General features: G+C 38.6%; 1 protein-coding gene across 3 annotated transcripts in view; it reads right to left on the bottom strand.

The window, feature by feature from the left end:
• Positions 1-19,647, bottom strand: part of LOC124142257 (RUN and FYVE domain-containing protein 2-like) — an 82,693-nt gene extending 63,046 nt beyond the window's left edge. For 2 of the 3 annotated variants that reach the window (XM_046510598.2, XM_046510600.2), the window contains exons 1-4: positions 19,439-19,647; positions 5,144-5,314; positions 2,649-2,766; positions 1,223-1,327 (exon numbers count right to left, since the gene is read on the bottom strand). In XM_046510598.2, the coding sequence (XP_046366554.1) occupies positions 1,223-1,327; positions 2,649-2,766; positions 5,144-5,314; positions 19,439-19,646 (602 nt within the window). In that variant the 5' untranslated portion in view covers position 19,647. Of the gene's footprint in view, positions 1-1,222; positions 1,328-2,648; positions 2,767-5,143; positions 5,315-9,509; positions 10,068-19,438 lie in introns of those variants that run through there. The other variant, XM_046510599.2, reaches the window with a different exon arrangement.
• Positions 19,648-19,742: the final 95 nt, after the last annotated feature.

Here is a 19,742-nt window from a genome sequence, read left to right as displayed (position 1 = left end):
AATAATTTTGGCGAAATCGTATGCTAAGTGATCGGTAGATCGCACAACTCACCGTTATTTACAGCAACCACGGTCAGATTACCGCTATTGACGCCTTGAAACGAACTTTATTTGCAAGAGAATGGATACACATATCATAAATGCCATACCTTGACTCATTTAAAGTCATATTTGAGGCAATTTGACTATTAAATGTCAACATAACACTTTCGCAATCGAAATACATGTAGCGCGGGAAGTCCCTTCGGTGACTGGTCAATTTGTTCAATACGTAAATAATTAGATCTAACAATGTGAAATCTCCGCAAAAACGCCGAAAATTGCGTTTTTTAAAACAGTGGTCCTCGAAAAGAGTCATCTTCCTCGTAAAAATATAATTAAAGATTAAAAAAAATACTCCGAAAATATCGTGTTTCCGGAGAACCGTCGCGGATTGTCCTGTTTTCAATCAGAACTTTCAGCATCAATTATGCCTTTATTATTATTCATGACACAATACTGTTATCGTCGGATCATAGGTTTTCGGAAATCATACGTTTTCAATCACGAATACTTGCACCATAACGGTAGGTGTCACACAGAAATTATAAATACTCAGATGATGGCTTGATTCTAAGATAAAGTTGTCCTTTATGAATAAAGTGAATGAGAAGTTTTACACTTACAGTTGTTCATGTGATCAGTGAGAAAACTATGACTGTTTCTTCAGTGTCGGAAAACCCATAACCCTGGATATGTGTTGAAATAATGTCATGTTTGCAATGTTTTTTTCAACAAAAGGTAAGTAAGTACAAGGCTATTTAAAAAAAATATATATTTCAACATGGGCAAAGGTCAGACATTGCACGCTTGTGACAGTTGTCCTTGTGTCTGGGGGATGGGGGGTGAAGTTGATGGCAGTATTGCTCCCAGACCCGGCAGGTAGCCGGGTGTGCGGAAGCTATACCCGATTTTTTAAAAGTACTGATTTAACTTCGAAATTTTACTGCATCCGGAATCTTTGTTTAAGTGACTTGTTGACTTTTGCCACTGACTTATTACATTTCTTGGGTCCAAGTCATTGACCTGTATATAGCTTTTTGTGTCAAAATCACTGAACATCAAGACTTCAAGCACACTTAGAAAAACTCCTTAGAAAAACTCGCCAGGCCCTGCGACCACCCATAACACTAAGTAAACAACCTGGATTAACACAGTAGGAGGTACCCTTCTTCCCGCTCACCTAAGCATATTATCCTTCTTCTCTATCATAATCTTGAAGTAGTCGGCCAGAGTCTTCTGCATCAGGGCTAGGCGGATCCATGCACGTGCTCGGCCCAGCGGCGTTCTGGAATATATCAGGAGCTATAAAACTGGTTCAAATCCCAAACCAGAGGCAATCAACATAATTGTCCTGGCCACACCGTTGTGCCTCTCAATGTAATACAACAGCTTGTGATGTTCTTATGCATCTCAACTTGACCTGGCATGTCCACTGACAGATGGACCAGGGAGTACATGAAACTGGACATTTAAAACAACTGTGATAATTAAAGTGGCCAACTTCTTGTTTTTGAGAAAATATGAAATACTCGCTATGATATAATGTTGCTTGATAAAGGTGTTAGGATCTACACCGAAACGTCGCACCAATTGTAATAAAGAAGTTGTTCATCCATAGAACTCGTCTTACTTTATCACTCCAACTTCTAAATGCCACTCAAAGAAGTTATAATGTTAGTCTCCTACAGTTTGTAACATTGTGAGAAGACAAAACTAAATACAAGAAGAGTAAATGTTGGTGAATACTTCATGGGTTTGTAGCCTGTTGTGCCCCACGTTCCTCCATCACAAGGCAACACACATGGTCACAATGCGGAGTAGTTGCTGTTCATAACACCCTGGTTCCAGTGAGAAGGAAACATGTGAGACCTATGCTCAATTTACATCATACAAACAGCAATGTTTCCTAGTTGACACCGAGCTCCACACATTGTTTCAGTGTCAGGCGATAGTAGGGTTCACACGAGGTGCAGCATGGAGTAGAGCTCATTGGACCCAGATACATATGGCCTCACATCATTAGCTGACGAAAATAAGACATATCACCTCTACACTGCATATTGGCCCAATTCATTCATTCAGAGTGAGTGAGTGAGTGAGTGAGTGAGTGAGTGAGAGTGAGTGAGAGTGAGTGAGTGAGTGAGTGAGTGAGTGAGTGAGTGAGTGAGTGAGTGAGTGAGTGAGTGAGTGAGTGAGTGAGTGAGTGAGGTAGTGAGTGAGTGAGTGAGTGAGTGAGTGAGAGAGTTGGGTTTTAACACTGCTAAGTAATATTGCGGCATGTCAGCTGAATGTTGGTGGAAAGCCCAAAGTGATGTAGATCTCAGACGTTTACCACCTTGGAGAAACCCACGAGCACGGGTACAGTGCTGACAAACCTAGAAACACAATTGGGAACCGGGATGCAAATCATAGGTTTCTGGACCACCCGTTCCCCTGGTTGATAGAGAAACATAGTGCATGCATACATACCCGAGAATATTGATGATGGAGTAAATGTTTGTCATTTTCTTTATTGAAGAAATGTACAAAGGAAGTTAAAGATGGCCGTCATACAAACTGCCTCCAAACCAATGGTATAGCCCCCCAGAATACAGTCCATCACTTACTTGATGTGTGGCATGTCCCGCACACTCGTGGTTATCTCCCCTGCTTCAGGAGCGAACTTTTCAAAAGCTTCTAGCACCCCCCAGAACTCTTTCCGATCACGCAAAATACCTTTTCTGGCTGAAAATAATATCACAATTTTATGGCCCCACAATACACAAAACTGAAATGTATCAGTCATAAATTTAACAGTAAACAAGTGCAAAAGTGAGCGTGGCTCACTAATACCCCCAACCCACCTAGTGTGTCAGTAGTCACAAATTAAATAGCTAGGATAGGGTTAGGCAGGGTTCCCCCTAGATTCCAATATCGGAGAGTCACCTTGACTCAGCCTATGAATTTTTGGGAGTCAAAAATATTTTTTGAGAGTCAAATGTTTTATTGCATGATTAATGAAATTTAAAGTGTTCACTGTTAATTGTTACACTTAAAGTTAAGTATCTTTTAAATATTATATGTCTTTAGTTAACAAGTGCTAATTAATGTTCTCAGCTGATTGTACTACAGAGAAATAAAGTATAAATGAATGAAAAACAAAGTTTGTTGGTTTTATTTTTTCACAATCTTTAATTACTTCACAGCTCATGAAACAATTTACAGTGACACTAATAATACTAATACAGGATGAATAAATAACATCAGTCTCAACTGTGAGACATAATTTTTAATCATGGATGGATATTAAAATACATTTCATGTCAGATTATAATTTAATACCACTAACTCATTTACATCTTTTATCTAGTTATCTTGAATTATCTATCAACAGTGAAGTTAAACTGAAGAATTGTGAACACTCGTAATATTTTCTGGTTGAATACAGTTTATTAGCAACAACAAACACGCCCAAAGCTTAACATTTCGTATATACCATATTTATTCGTGTATAATACACACTCATGTATAATACGCACCCCTAATTATGGGCAATTAAATCCTGAAAAAATATCTCTTGTGTATAATACGCACAGACTTTTCTTCAGTCTCATTTCAGGCTGTCATGATCTGTCATCGGAAATAGCATAACAAATCCGAATTGAATTACCCAAGTTAATCCTGTTGTTACACTATCTGGTAATAAAAATGTGTTCTCTGTATATCTGACCTTATGTTTGTCATCTATTTTATTAATTTTATTTAAAATTTCATTCAATAATGTTTACCTAAATTTCGGCAATAACATGTGTCCCTCCGATACTTACAACTTCTGTTTACCCTGTTCCATAGGTTCCACTTAACCACATATTCACCGCAACAATGATAATATTTTCTTTTGTTTCATTTTTTACGAGTCTACACATCTAGATAATCATATGTCATGGTTAACTTTTAGTGAGAAAATTTTAAGACGTTTGCATATATTGTCTTCAGAAAATGTTTATAAATTAAGTTCAGGTGAGTAGTTGTAATATTTTCATTCCAAACAACATAGATATTTTGAAATTGCGTCAGTCATGATGCAGTCATTTATTTCTGGACGTATTTTTCCTTAATTGAGAGTCATATACACAAGAATTCTGCGTCAGGGGAAACCCTGGTTAGGGTTTGAAAAATTCATAAAAAAATGGAAAATTAATAAACACAATTTTTTTCTTTTGACTGCACCCCTCCATATGACACAGATTATATGTACTAAGTTTGAGATGGATCCACTGAATAGTTTAAGAGAAATCGCGCGGACAAAGTTTTCAGACAGACGTTAAGGTTTGAAAAATTCATAAAAATGGAAAATTAATAAAAACAATTTTTTTCTTTTGACTGCACCCCTCCATATGACACAGATTATATGTACTAAGTTTGAGATGAATCCCCTGAATAGTTTAAGAGAAATCGCACGAACAAAGTTTTTGGACGGACAGACAGACTGACAGATGGACGGACGGATGGACGGAATCTTGGTATAACTATATACCCCCGACATAAAAAAGCACAAAAGACGAAGCACTTGACATAATCAGCACACAGAACATATTTCACCAGTTCTACAAGCCCTTCATTGACTACCACTCAAACAAAGAATTCACTTCAAAGATTTTCCTCTTTGATACAGATCCTAGCACATATATCTCCGAATGTTATCAGGATCAGTAAGGTACCGTAAAGCATTCCCTCTGCTCTGTGGTCATTGTCGACTTTAAAGTACAAACACAAAAATGGGTGACAGAGACTCCTGGGCAGTCTGTACTGTGGAACAGTCTTCTTCTATCAGGACCACAGCATCAAAAACAACCCTCAAATCTGTAATAAAAACCCACCTTTGCATAGTTGTCTCCCCACAAAGCTAACTGATAATCCTACACTTGTGTTCTTTAAAGCAACACGATGCAAGTTCATTATTATTGTTATGACTACTTTCCTCTCAAGACTCCCAGACATCAAGTTAGTGGCACTTCCTACACACCAAAGGTCAACAAACTGAGAGTTGTCGGGACGAAAGAAGTTACTGTAACTATGTACATCACTGTGTATTATGATCTTCCTCGTCTAACATACTTACGTTTGAGTCCATGTCGAAGCACATGCTCGAGCACCACGAAGAACTGTTGGAGTGGAACATGGTCATCGTCCAGCATCCGGCCATGGGCCAAGGACGAGTCTATCAGTTCCTTCACAATAAGTTTGGAGACATTCAACAAGTTGGCTCTCTCAATCGTCCTTGGGTCCTTTCCTGTAACACAACAAAATACAAAATAATGCCAACAACCATATTCACAATCACAGAAAACAACTGACCATTGCCAGCAGAGGAATGATGATACGTTATTTGTACCAGAAGTCAGAGTGGAGGCGTGCATTCTTCCCCCAGGACACTGGTACTACCACTCAGCAATGGCCTGCACTCACAGAACTCACATTAGGCGTATTACGGAAAAACGGTGTCTTAGCAAGAAGGCGACCCTTTAGGTTTAGCTATCTGCAGAAAAGAGAATCGTGGTGCATATTGAAGTTTCTTGCTATTTGGTTTGAGTATAGTTAAGGGATTATGATTGAGGGGCTGTGTGAATATCTTACCTGACATACGCTCAATAAAGAAAACACACTTTACTGAACTTAGTTCACCTATCTGTGTATTGAAAACATTGACATATATATCCCTTGCTGAAGTTATGTGCATCACAATCAAGATGGCAAATGCACAGGTAGACTACAAGTTCCTTCCCATGTTGTGCGGTGGCAGATATTTGTATGTTGGTGGTTTAATGCATAGAATCAGCAAGTGAAAGGCTATTACTCCAACAACACTGACATCAATCGATTCGTGAGATGTTGAGCAGTCCTACTTTATACCTTTGCAAGAGGTAAGTAACCATAATATTTACTTACTTTTATTTTGATTTTCAACACTCGAACCTAATATGTAAAAAGCAAATCATTAATTTATGTACTCCTCTTGTTTAATTTGTAGCTTTTGCTTTCTTGTATGACTTTCTTGTATGGCTCCAAATGCTAGCAGATATGCCACAGGACAACTGGCCCGGATTACGTCACAGCAACTTGGATTGAGGGAGGCCAGGACTAGTCTTCACTGAACCACCACGGGACGACAGGTCCATGCATTAATTACCATTTGGAGGGGGAGAGGCCTGAGCCAATCTTCATGAAAATGACAGGTCCTCGAACGAACAACCATTTGGAGCAGTGGAGGCCTGAACCAGTCTTCATGAAAATGACAGGTCCTCGAACGAACAACCATTTGGAGGGGTGGAGGCCTGAACCAGTCTTCATTAAAATGACAGGTCCTCGAACGAACAACCATTTGGAGCAGTGGAGGCCTGAACCAATCTTCATGAAAATGACAGGTCCTTGAACGAACAACCATTTGGAGCAGTGGAGGCCTGAACCAGTCTTCATGAAAATGACAGGTCCTCGAACGAACAACCATTTGGAGCAGTGGAGGCCTGAACCAATCTTCATGAAAATGACAGGTCCTTGAACGAACAACCATTTGGAGCAGTGGAGGCCTGAACCAGTCTTCATGAAAATGACAGGTCCTCGAACGAACAACCATTTGGAGCAGTGGAGGCCTGAACCAGTCTTCATTAAAATGACAGGTCCTTGAACGAACAACCATTTGGAGCAGTGGAGGCCTGAACCAGTCTTCATGAAAATGACAGGTCCTTGAACGAACAACCATTTGGAGCAGTGGAGGCCTGAACCAGTCTTCATGAAAATGACAGGTCCTCGAACGAACAACCATTTGGAGCAGTGGAGGCCTGAACCAGTCTTCATGAAAATGACAGGTCCTCGAACGAACAACCATTTGGAGCAGTGGAGGCCTGAACCAGTCTTCATGAAAATGACAGGTCCTTGAACGAACAACCATTTGGAGCAGTGGAGGCCTGAACCAGTCTTCATGAAAATGACAGGTCCTCGAACGAACAACCATTTGGAGCAGTGGAGGCCTGAGCTAATCTTCACAGAACCACCAATGAACGAAAGGTCCACGAGTGAACAACCATTTTTAGGGGTGGCATGGAAGAATAAAGCAACTTATTGGTAAAGCCCATGGAAACCTGTTTGAAGTGATATGATTTCTGTGTGCCGAACAGAAGGGGAAGGACATACACTTCATCCAGGACACTTCTGGTCAGAGACCACCTCCACAGAAAAAGAGATATACCGATTTACAGAGAGGACTGGAAGAATGAGTGAGTGAGTTTGGTTTTATGTCACTTTGGGCAATATTCCAGCAATATCACGGCGGGGACACCAGAAATGGGCTTCACACATTGTACCCATGTCGGGAATTGAACCCGGGGCTTCGGCTTGATGAGCAAACGGAAGACTGTAATGGAATACGCCAGCAGTGCATCACATGTTGTAAATTTTATTTTTATTTAGGACGACCCTACCCAGGTGCAAGTCTTAGCTTGTGAAAACACAATAATATCTCATTGGAAGAAATTCGCAGGAATGCAACTGCCAAAAGTATACAATGTTGTTACACCCCATAAAAAGTCGCCTCTCTTGCGAAAGAAGCAGAAAGATAACCCCAATGAAAGAAAACTGAAAACAATGTTTAAATACACCAGGTTCAAGGTGAAGAAGGTTGTGCAAATTCATGTCATAATTATTGTTACACATTAGCAATATTCTTTATAAAGGTGTATGTTAAACACTGTGGCATATCTCGGTATATCATGGATTATCATGGTATAGTTTGGTATATTGTGGAATATCATGGAATATCTTGGTGTGTTTTCGCATATTATGGAATATCTTGGTTTATTTTGGAATATATCATATAATATTTTGGTATATTGCGGAATATCATGGAATATCTTGGTGTGTTGTCGCATATTATGGAATATCTTGGTTTATTTTGGAACATCATGGTATATTTTGGTATATTGCTGAATATCATGGATATCACAGTATATTGTGGAATATCATTGAATATCTTTGTGTGCTGTTTCACATCAAGGAATATCAAGGAATATTTACATATATTTTGGAATATGATAGAATATCTTGGTATATTTATGAATATCATTGAATATCTTGGTGTGTTGCTTTATATCATGGATTGGAATATCTTTGTATAACAAGGATATTTTGCTTTATTATAGTATATCACATGGAATATCTTGGTATATCTAGGTATATGATGGTATATCATGCATGGTATATTGCATGTTCTGCGAGGTAAAACTGACCACAGTGAATCTGCTCAATTCATTGTGAGCTTGTATGTAAACTACATAAATCAACACTTTCAAGTGTCCCAAATATACACGATGAAATTTTACATAACCTAATACAGTAAAGTACGGTTATAACGAACTCAAAGGGACTACTAATTTTAGTTCGTTATAACCGTAGTTCGTTATAAGCATATATACAGCATAATACAGCTAATTATCGGGACCAAAAAAGTAGTTTGTTATATCCGTCAGTTCGTTATAAGGGTGTTCGTTATAACCGTAGTTTACTGTAATGGTAATCTTTCTTAGCCTGCGAGGGGTTCATAAGCAGAAACCTCAAGGACCCTATATTTCTGACAAACATGACACAGCATTAACAATTACAGATTCCTGACAGTTCAACATCCAAACATACTGAGTTATAATGACAAACAATTTAATATCCATTAACTTGTCAGATGTTTTATCTCAGCTATCAGTAATTCAACAAAGTTCACGTCATGTTTCTGTGACTGACATTTTCAGTGTTTCATATGAAACCACACCGCCCACCTCCAGGTGTGTTTAGGTGTTAGCTTAGAACTATTTGTAAACTCTCGGTTACCATGGTTACTCTTATTAATGTTGACAACACATGCAGAATGCTGATATATGAAACTGTTCCAAACAATAAATATATTTACACATTTTATACATTTAACACTGTTCAATATAAAATATGCATGATATGGAGTGAAAACTTCATTTTAATTGATGATGTCAACAGTACAGTTTTGACAGATATTGTTTATGTGAATAAAATCGTGACACTGCAAACCTTCACAAAATAATCAATATTGCCTTCATCATGTTCATCGACGTTTGTTATTGTGAGACATATTGCACACGCGGGCCATGGTGAACGGACACTAACATCTAAATGTCACAGATTAACATCAACATAATTTGTCTTTCTGGGACACATGACAATGCCAGCATGTTGCATGTCAGTCACATAAAAGCAACATGTTTGTTGACATTACCAAAATTAACAATCATGTTCAAATATCACATTTATCTTTCCCTGAATTCTAATTAATGTCTTAACAACATATTTACAGATTGTTCCCCATATTACAATACCATAAATTATTTTGAAAAATTGCATCAATGGAAACGGACCATATGAGAAAAGAATCTACCCACTCCACCCCCCTGCCACGCCCCTCCCCTGCCTACCATCGTCGGAGGAGACGATCATCTCGTCATGCAGTTGCAACTGGACATCGCTGAGCTCTCGCAGACACAGCCAGTCGCCATCAACAGACACACGGAAATTACACAGATAAATGGTTTCTTCTGCCATGATGCACTATCTGTGGGAAGCAGTGTCTTCAGTCAGTGAGAGAATGCCCTCCACAGAATGTTCAGTGAATGTGGCCTGAGGCAGCTAGCAGTGCCAGCAGGCAGAGGACACTGTATTCTTCCTCCATGTTGTCTTCCCACATACCAGGAACCTGCTGTCTCAGAGTACAAGGTATTGATCTCAGCCAATGCACACAATCATTATGCTAATATACCCCGGCACCAAGGGACACTAGGCTGGCTATCCACATCTCCCTGTGGCGAGACAGCTTGATCACTGAGCCGTGGCGACACGCTCCACTAGCAGTGCTCACTATTCTTGTCAGGAATGGCCTGGCCAGGTAGCTGATGTTCACTGCTCACCAGTGCTGTGAAGCAAGCATCTCATGGCTGACAGATGAAGGCTTCATACATTATGACAATTAGCAGTCAAAGGGAGGCAACTCTTGTTACCTGGCAGATTCTGGGACATTCTGATACACGGATAGTGAAAGACCCTGTTCAGAACCAGTGACGAACTGAAAATTAGTCTTTCACAGAATGACATTAATTTTGTAAACTAAATACATTATAAAAATTCAAATTGATGCAGATTTTTTTTTCATGAAACATATGTCAGTTACATATTAACAAGCAACCTATGCATTCACACATATTGTCATCTACTATTGAAAATAAGTTATGCATCTTATCAAATAAAAGTGTTATTTAAAAAGATTTTAAAATAAAAATATTTCACAATATCAATATTTCAATGTTATTTTTGTAACTTGAAGAAAGCAAGGGTAGAAAACGTGGTGTTGAGGATTTTCAGTTTAAGTTTAGGCACAGTGGCTCAACAGATAATTCTTTGGCATTTATGTTCATGTATTTCAATTTCAATGCTGACAATTATTTAAGATAATTAATTTGCTGCATACATGTGACCCATTTTCCTGCACAAGCACAAAAGACAAAGTTGGATGTTTTGTTGTATTCATGAAAATACAACATGATGTCTTGAAGCAAGATTGTGTAAACTAAATAGCCTGTATTTCCTGGTGTGGACAACAATGTCAGTTAAAATCCAGACCCAACTTGTTAGCTTTGAAACAAAACAAAGTGTGTCATACAATGACATCATCCAACCAAAGTTTCTTCAGGCATACATGCTGTGTAAATCTTTCAAAACTTAAAGATGACACATTCTTGTTGGGTCACGTTACTTCTGACATACTGATTATAGGTTCTGGCAATCCAACAGATTCATCTATAAAAAATAGTAAAATCATACCTGGTTGGAACTTCGAAATAAAACGTCCATTAAGACACAAGAACAAAAGTTAAAAAAATAGTTCCATTCTTCAACATGAGATCCATTTATCTTGACATTAATATAATTGCAGAATAATAAAAAATGAAGCTATAATATTAATCTTTTACATAGGAGTGAAAAGATTATCCACAATTACTTCTAAGTATTCATAAACATCACTTTACCACACGCAGAATAACAGTGTAAGGCGTTTTAAGTGTAATGCATCATTAGACTCCTTTTATAAGTGTAACATACTCTAAAACCAACTTGTGGTCCTGTCATTTAGCGTGCCTGTTGTCTCCATTCAACCAACTTTATTATTGAAAGAATTACACAGTTGTTCATAGCAGGAGCAGAAATATTGCTGACCTCGGCATAGACCATCACTCACTCACTCTCACACTCACTCACTCACTCTCACACTCACCCGCTCACCCACCCAATTAGAAATGGCTAAATTCAGAACCGGGAAATATATCAGAATGACCCGCTAGGTATAAATGAAGAAAGACAAATGCTTTTCCAATTCAGAGCAAATCATTAAAGAGAGGAAATTCTTTAAATGGACAAAACCCGGAAGCACCAGATGTTTTCCAACAATTCCATTGTGTGGTTGTGGTGCAATTGGAAACTTGACATTTATACTTAATACACAGATTTCCCTCTGGCTCAGGGTCTGATCACGGGTTACATGGATGAACAGTTCACTTTCAAACATCTTCTCACGTGACTACACCATCTAGCAATCATACCCTGTTTACTCTAACAATGACGGAAACACTGCCAGTTCTGATGATGATAGCAATCACATCGTTTGTCCCTCACTGTATTAAGGTTCATTCTCCATCACAATCGCACACAGTGAAAGTCATTTCTTAAACATGCACAAGGTAACTGTTTCCATGGTCAAAACATGCTCACTTCACACTGTGACTGCAGAGACTTACCTAGGATTCTAAACTAAGTGTCCCTGGGGATTTTTTAAAGTTCTTTTTTTCGGTAAACTCTGAGGTAGGCCTATTTTAACATTGTACTAGGAAATTGCATTTGTGGTTGACATACCCAAGTAGGATAAAAAGAATTGAGTTATGATGAGTGAGTGAGTATGGTTTTACACTGCTTTTAGCAATATTCCAGCAATATCACGGCAAGGGACACCAGAAATGGGCTTCACACATTGTACCAATGTCGGGAATTGAACCCAGGTCTTAGGCATGACGAGCGAACGCTTTAACCATTTGGCTACCCGACCTCCCCGTCTCATTAATGGGCTAACATTATGAATACCAATAGACAGATGTTATCATTAAGCCTGCGAACATTATAAACACCATTAGACAGGTATCCTCATTTAACCTTCAATATAATAAAATGACAATAGAAAGCTATCCTCATTAAACCTATTAACATAATAAAATGACATTAGACAGGAATCCTCATTAAACCTATTAACATAATAAAATGACATTAGACAGGTATCCTCATTAAACCTATTAACATAATGAAATGACATTACAAAGCTTAAATTGTCATTAAACCTATTAACATAATAAAATGACACAGAAAGCTATCCTCATTAAACCTATTAACATAATAAAATGACATTAGACAGGTATCATCATTAAACCTATTAACATAAGAAAATGACATTAGACAGGTATCATCATTAAACCTATTAACATAATAAAATGACATTAGAAAGGTATCCTCATTAAACCTATTATCATAATAAAATGACATTAGACAGGTATCATCATTAAACCTATTAACATAATAAAATGACATTACAAAGCTTAAATTCTCATTAAACCTATTAACATAATAAAATGACATTAGAAAGGTATCCTCATTAAACCTATTAACATAATAAAATGACATTAGAAAGGTATCCTCATTTAACCTATTAACATAATAAAATGACATTACAAAGCTATCCTCATTAAGCCTGTGTAGTAATAAATGCCATTAGACAAATTACAAAAGCTGTTAATAGAAAACAGAGGGTTTTTTTCTAATAAGATATTATTAAATGACTGTGCCCATAAGCTAGTGTCCACTTTGAAATGCTATGTTTGTTTCACCATCAGCCAGATCATTCAGAGCTAGTATTTTCAAACTATTATCACTTCCTGTTCATCGAGATTGATGATACTCATTCCATTTCTAAATCCCCAGCAGGTTCATTGTGTTAACCATACTGTGCATAAATGGCTCTCACATCTTCTATTTCCATTGTTGTGTCCAGCTTACTGTAAAAACCGATGTATATCTAACTTCACACAAGAAACATCATCACAAGGTATTAAACAGATAGGATTCCTTACTGAGCCCTGGTGGCACAGTCAACATACTTTATCTCAGCCATTGGTCCAATACAAGAAATTCCCAACCCTGCTTATTATTTCAATGCAATACATTTTAAATAATAACTATTTCTGCATGTTTCAAAATGTTGCTATGTTCATTACTAAACTGTACGAAGTCTCATTCTGTGCCAACCACTTTTTAGTCTACTAGCCTGAACAAGGCTCTACACATTATTTTCAGTAGATATAGATTTAGGACTACTATTAGCTCAGCTCACTGGATCAAACAGACTTTTACTAAACTGGGGCTTCGCAAACTGAAGACCATATTTAAAAACTGAGCAAGAACTGCTCTATTTGGTGACTTAGGGATCTATGTTTTGCACAATTCAGTACTCTACACTATTCTGAGCCCATGCTAAACTTGGTGCATGGATTATCTCCCTTAGACAATGATGGTGTTGGTGAACTCCTCTAGATCCGTGTCAGGGACACTACTTACTTCAAAATGCATGTCACACATGGTGAGTGAGTGAGTTGGGTTTAACGCCCCTTTTAACAGTATTCCAGTTATATCACGGCGTGTCAGCTTAATGTGGGAGGAAAGCCCGAAGTGATGCAGATCTCAGACGTTTACCACTTCGGTGAAACCCACGAGCACGGGTATGGTGCTGACAAACCTAGAAACATAATCAGGGCGAACCGGGATTCGAACCCACAATCATAGGTTTCTGGCGTGCCCAAGGGACGCAACTCTGCACAGCGAATCACGGCGCCTTAGACGACTGGGCCACCCGTGCCCCCTGTCACACATGGAATAGATACAGCAGAAAGTGTGACACAACAATACATCCTTCACTACGCTGTGAAGTGTACTTTGTTTGCAGTGATTTAGGGGAGGATTATTGCCTATATCTATCTACACAGCCAACGTAGGTACTACACTCAACACATTCAACAAACACTTGATTCATCATGTTCATAACTAATCCATTCTGGTACACATTTCCTGTCAATCTAATTAATACCTGCCTAATATCTTGTATAAGATACAAAACAAACAACAAACTAAAAATATTCTGAAAGAAGGATGAATGTTGATTACATTAGATTATTCAAGGGTAACAAAATCAAGAAGATGAAGAAAGAGGTGAGGTGAGGTGAAATTGGGTTTAACGTCGCGTCCAAGATTATTGCACTTAAATAGCGAAGTGCATGCACGTGTATGTGTGTGTGTGGCTGCTTGTACTAGTCCGGACTGATGCCGATTTATAGTGCTAGCTCACTGAGATACCATGCCGCAGTTTAACATGAATACCCCACTCAGACACAGTGTACTGACTCCGAGCCGACCAGTCCTTGTTTTAGCCCCTTAATGCCGAGCGCCAGACAGGGTAACAACAAGTACAATCTTTTAACGTCTTTTTGTATGACGCGGCCCGGGATCGAACCCTGGACCTTCCGCTCTCCGGGCGGATGCTCTACCACAAGACCACGGAGGCGGTCGATGAAGAAAGAAGTAACAAAAGTTTCTAAATTACATGAAGAAAGGGATACACATTAGATAACACATTCATACATACACATATTGCCATTGGAAATTAATAAAGGCACTGTGTACTTGCAGGAAGTGCACAATCCAGTGTTAATGAAAATGAATCTTTTCAAATTTGATTGATTACTAAAAAAAAACCTAAAAGAAAGATGATTGTTGATTTACCTGTAGGCCATGTTATTGAGTGATGCTCAGGTTTTAGTGTTATCATATTGACTATTATAAGGCTTCGGACATCAGCCTCAACTATACTCAACAACAAAAGTTCCTGTGACACCAATATTTTAGTGTATTTTTCAAACAAGTAAAGTTTGGTTTTCAATATTGTAGTTCATGTATGGAATCAAGTCACACAAACACAACTGCTACAGAAAAGCATGCATTCCATGCAAAGGTTTACTTTTATGCAAGCCCCATGCAATTCACTTCCCAAGAATGGGTATAAAAACATGTGCGTTAACAGGATTCCATATGCATTGTTTAGCATCGTGTAGACAACAACCACTCAGAAAAACAACAAAATTACGCAATTATTCAACATTACGAAATGCCACGCCTGTCCGAAAATGAGCGTCTGCGAGCCATTGGTATGCTTGAAGCAGGATCGAGTCAATGTGATGTTGCAAGACAATTTAACGTCCACAGAAACACCATTTGGTGTTTATGGCAACGTTGGCAACATATGAATGCATTTAGAGACCATCCTCGGAGTGGCAGGCCACGCGTAACCAATAATCGACAAGACAACTGGATTCGAACAACACACCTACGAAATCGATTACAGCCAGCAACAGTGACTGCAAAGAGCATCCCTGACGAATATCTTCACAAACCGTACGTCGTCGCCTCAGATGTGCAGGGATTGTCGCCAGAAGACCCGCCAGACGTCCCATTTTGACAGGAAACCACCATCAAGCACCTCTACAGTGGTGCAGACAGCGTCCACACTGGACGGCCATGCAGTGAGGACAAGTTCTATTCACTGACAAGTCTCGTTTCACCTCAGCCGCAGCGATGGACGGATTCGAGTGTACCGACGTCGAGGTGAACGTTACGTCAATCATTGTGTCATGGAAGAAGATCGGTTCGGGGGCGGAAGTGTTATGGTATGGGGTGGGATTACAGCAAGACAGAGGACCCGTTTGATAGTGGTAGAGGGAAATCTCAATGGACAGCGCTACCGCGCCGAGATCATTGGCCTGTTGTTCTACCGTTTTTGCGTCGTCATGGCCCAGAATTATGAGATGTGGTTGGTTCATGTGATCCTGACAAAATACTATGTATCTTGCCTGAGAGGGAAATGAATTTCTGAGCGGGAGAATAAATCCCTTATACCCTGCCATGAAGAACACAGGCTGCAAGTGGATTTCTGAGCGGAAGAATAAATCCCTTATACCCCGCTCGTGATACTACTACAACTTATAATGTATCCCTTATGATACTGCTTCAACTTATAATGTACACCTTATGATAGTGCTACAACTTATAATGTATCCCTTATGATAGTGCTACAACTTATAATGTATCCCTTATGATAGTGCTACAACTTATAATGTATCCCTTATGATAGTGCTACAACTTATAATGTATCCCTTATGATAGTGCTACAACTTATAATGTACTCCTTGTGATATGGCTACAACTTATAATGTACCCCTTTTGATACAGCTACAACTTATAGAATCTGCAAGCTGCAGAAATGACTATGTTAGTTCTATATTGTGGGTTGTTTCCCTTTGTATATATGCCGATGCCCATGAAGCAACTTGCTCTATGTCACAGCTGTCATTCATTAATGTTGTTGAATAGTATTTGTTCTTATTCGTTCCTCACTGTAATTCAATTTCTCCTGCCTTGATTGACAGGCTCCAGGAACATCGTTTGTTGCTAATTTCTGTTGATCAAACATCAAAAGTTGGATTCGTATGTCAGGAATGTTAAACGATCTCATCAAATGTACCTGTTTAGATTTACATGATTGTGTCATCAAACCATTCATTCATGTGGTTGAGAATATATGTTGTGAACATTAATCATAAGAATTCATACAGTTTGCACATAAGTTTTTCAATTGATACCTCAATGAACAGAAAGAAATATTGAAAGCATAGACCTGACCCTAACCATATACCCGCTGTTGGTCTCAAGTTGGCCACAAAATGTCCAATTGATAATTGTTTTACAGGAGCCCTTGCAAAATCTATTTAGATAAACTCATATCGCGGTCTGATCATGTATACACTGAAGCTGACTGAAGCTTTATCTTTACTCAAACACATAGGTCAGAAAGAATGTGTGCCTAGTCAGAAAGAAATTTAGCAACTTGTAGTGTAACTATGAAGTTTGATTGTGATTGTCATGAAACAATTTATCAAGTGACCAACCCCGGAACTGGAAAGTCATGTTGGTACCCAGGTCCTACTCAGGACCTATCCAACCCAAGTTCCCGAGTTTCCCATCCCAGGCCTTATACCAAGTGTGGCAGGTGACAGAAGGAACATCTGAATGACAGTGGTAATGTGAAGGGAAGTGACATTGAAGGGAATATTCTCATCAAGGTTTGATTTATTGCTGTCCGATAATTGGTAGTCATGTGACATTATCATATCACATATTGCACATGTTAAAGAAGCAGATACACTGTGGCAGCTTTTTAATGGCAAATCATTGAAATATGGGATGAGGAGTGGTCAGGTAGACAGGTCAACCATACAGATTGTTGTCATATTCCTCGGTTACTTCATGGATACACATGATAGTGACACTGACAATTCAAAACAATAAACTATTGGAACAAGTTCAAACTTTTCAATGTATCTAATCAATGACACTATTTTCTATAATGAACAATTTTTATTCACTAATTGTGGATAAGTTCATTTTGTTCAACTCTGTTACTATGTTGTTTTATAACAACGTTTCTCTTCTAAATTCCTGTATTGGGACGAAACGATCAGCACATGTTGCCACCTGTCATTCTTTGCACAACTAAAAACTGATAACCACAGTCATGTAACATGTTAATATTTGTTTACTAAATATAGCTTGCGGCGGCGCGTTTTATAGCAAGCGCTAGTTAATGAAAGCACTTTTATTTTCAATATATATATATATATATATATATTTTTCATAATTCAAGTGGCTAAAATGGTTATAAATGGGAACTAATATACATATATTATTTTTTCGGTTTATTAATTTTCATTTTTATGCACCAGAATGCAGTTTATTAGGTATATTATACTGGTGATGAACACATCCAAATGTTGCCGGTGTTCGGGTAGGTTACACCAAACTCTATCCTTAGCCCTTTGATCCCCTTTAAAATCAATCACCCCTTGAGGGTTAGGTACCCGCTATTATAGATTCTATAGCGGCTCCTAATAATCTTAACACAAAAACATCAAGTAAAAAGGATGATTGGTTATGTGTCGAATATTTTGGCTACTGGAAACTGTCCTGGAACATTCACACACACTTTCACCCGCTACATTTTTATGTATTGATTCAAAAGCGAACTCACACAAGTGTCTTCAACAGCCATGTTCATGCCTCCCTCGTTCCTAACTATTATCCACATTATCCCTACCACCCTTTTCTTTGATTTAAATAATCTATGCACATTACCTTTAGCAATATATTGCAATATACGATATTGATTATCCAACTTAATCCTGTCCAAAATAGCAGAATAACTTCCATTTTCGTATTTCTGCTGGAAGGGCAACCTCCCTGTGGTGAATGCTGAGTAATGCTTATAGCGCTTTTGTAGCAGGGCGTGAAGTCAACCCACAGTTGACATCCCTACCTTGTCAGCTTGCTGACGGGGTTAACCTCTTTGGTCATGTGGACAAGGCGTCCGACCTCTGATCAGAAGGTCCGTGGTTCGAATCCCATCACTGGACTCGGAAATTTTATGGCCGCTACACTTTGATACACTTATCTTCTTATATTGCTATTACTTCTGTTTGAACAAGTTTATATGCTAAATGTACCATGTGTCCATTTGTTCTTATTTGAATAAATGTTTGAAGTTTGTATATATCTTGTTATTAACAGCATTATCGCTCAACAAAACACACACTGCAATACAAGACTGCCGAGATACGAAACAAACTACAGGTAGCGAAACTACTGAGATACGAACTGATCAGGATACGAAACCTGTGACAATACTTTCAGCCCAATCAGACCTTCAAACCTGCTTAGTTAGAAAAGTGGGAGGGTTTTGGAGCTGTTGAATCATGCTAAAAGGGAAATGTGTGACCCAAAAACTATCATCACATTTAAAACATGTTTGGCAGGTACAATTTATTCCTGTCATGTAAAATCTGTGATTAATATTTGCAAAACCTGCATTAGGCATAACAAAACTTGCATAATGACACTGCGTCTAACTGCACATGATCAGCTGATGCTTTCCGGATGTTTCACGCTGGGTTCTAAATCTGAAGTTTGGGAGTTCCTTCAAATCTGTGGTCACACATAGTCGTGCATTGTCATCCACCTAAGTTTATGATCCAGTGTCATATCATACACAGGAATATCGGCGTTTCAATCGACGCTTACCTTTTTTCACAAATCAAAATAGAAACGTAAATATGAGAATCATACAAACTGAACACAGTTGACAGTCTAAACTCACGCTCTCGTTTGACTCTCGGTCGTGGTTGGTTTTCTCGTGGTTGAGGGTTTTGTCTTGATTTAACAACCTTATCTTCGGCAGCTTGGGCAACCACCGGTTTGGGCCACGCGTCATCATCAACTTTAGGTGCACATGCCGCAAGCTCCTCCTGTAAACTTAGCGTGTTTCCACCCCCCTTCGAATCATGTTTTGATTCTGCAGTCGCCATATTGAATGACCTGACCTCCGACCTCTCGGTGTCACGAGAATATTGTTTTATTAACTACAACGAATACAACTATGAGTCAGAATGACAGATATCGCA

This window comes from Haliotis rufescens, unplaced genomic scaffold (assembly GCF_023055435.1).
Source record: "Haliotis rufescens isolate VD_foot unplaced genomic scaffold, xgHalRufe1.0.p SCAF_11, whole genome shotgun sequence".
NCBI classification, from domain to species: Eukaryota; Metazoa; Mollusca; class Gastropoda; order Lepetellida; family Haliotidae; genus Haliotis; species Haliotis rufescens.
The sequence above is the reverse complement of the archived record's forward strand: the minus strand, read 5'-3'. Positions and strand labels throughout refer to the sequence as shown.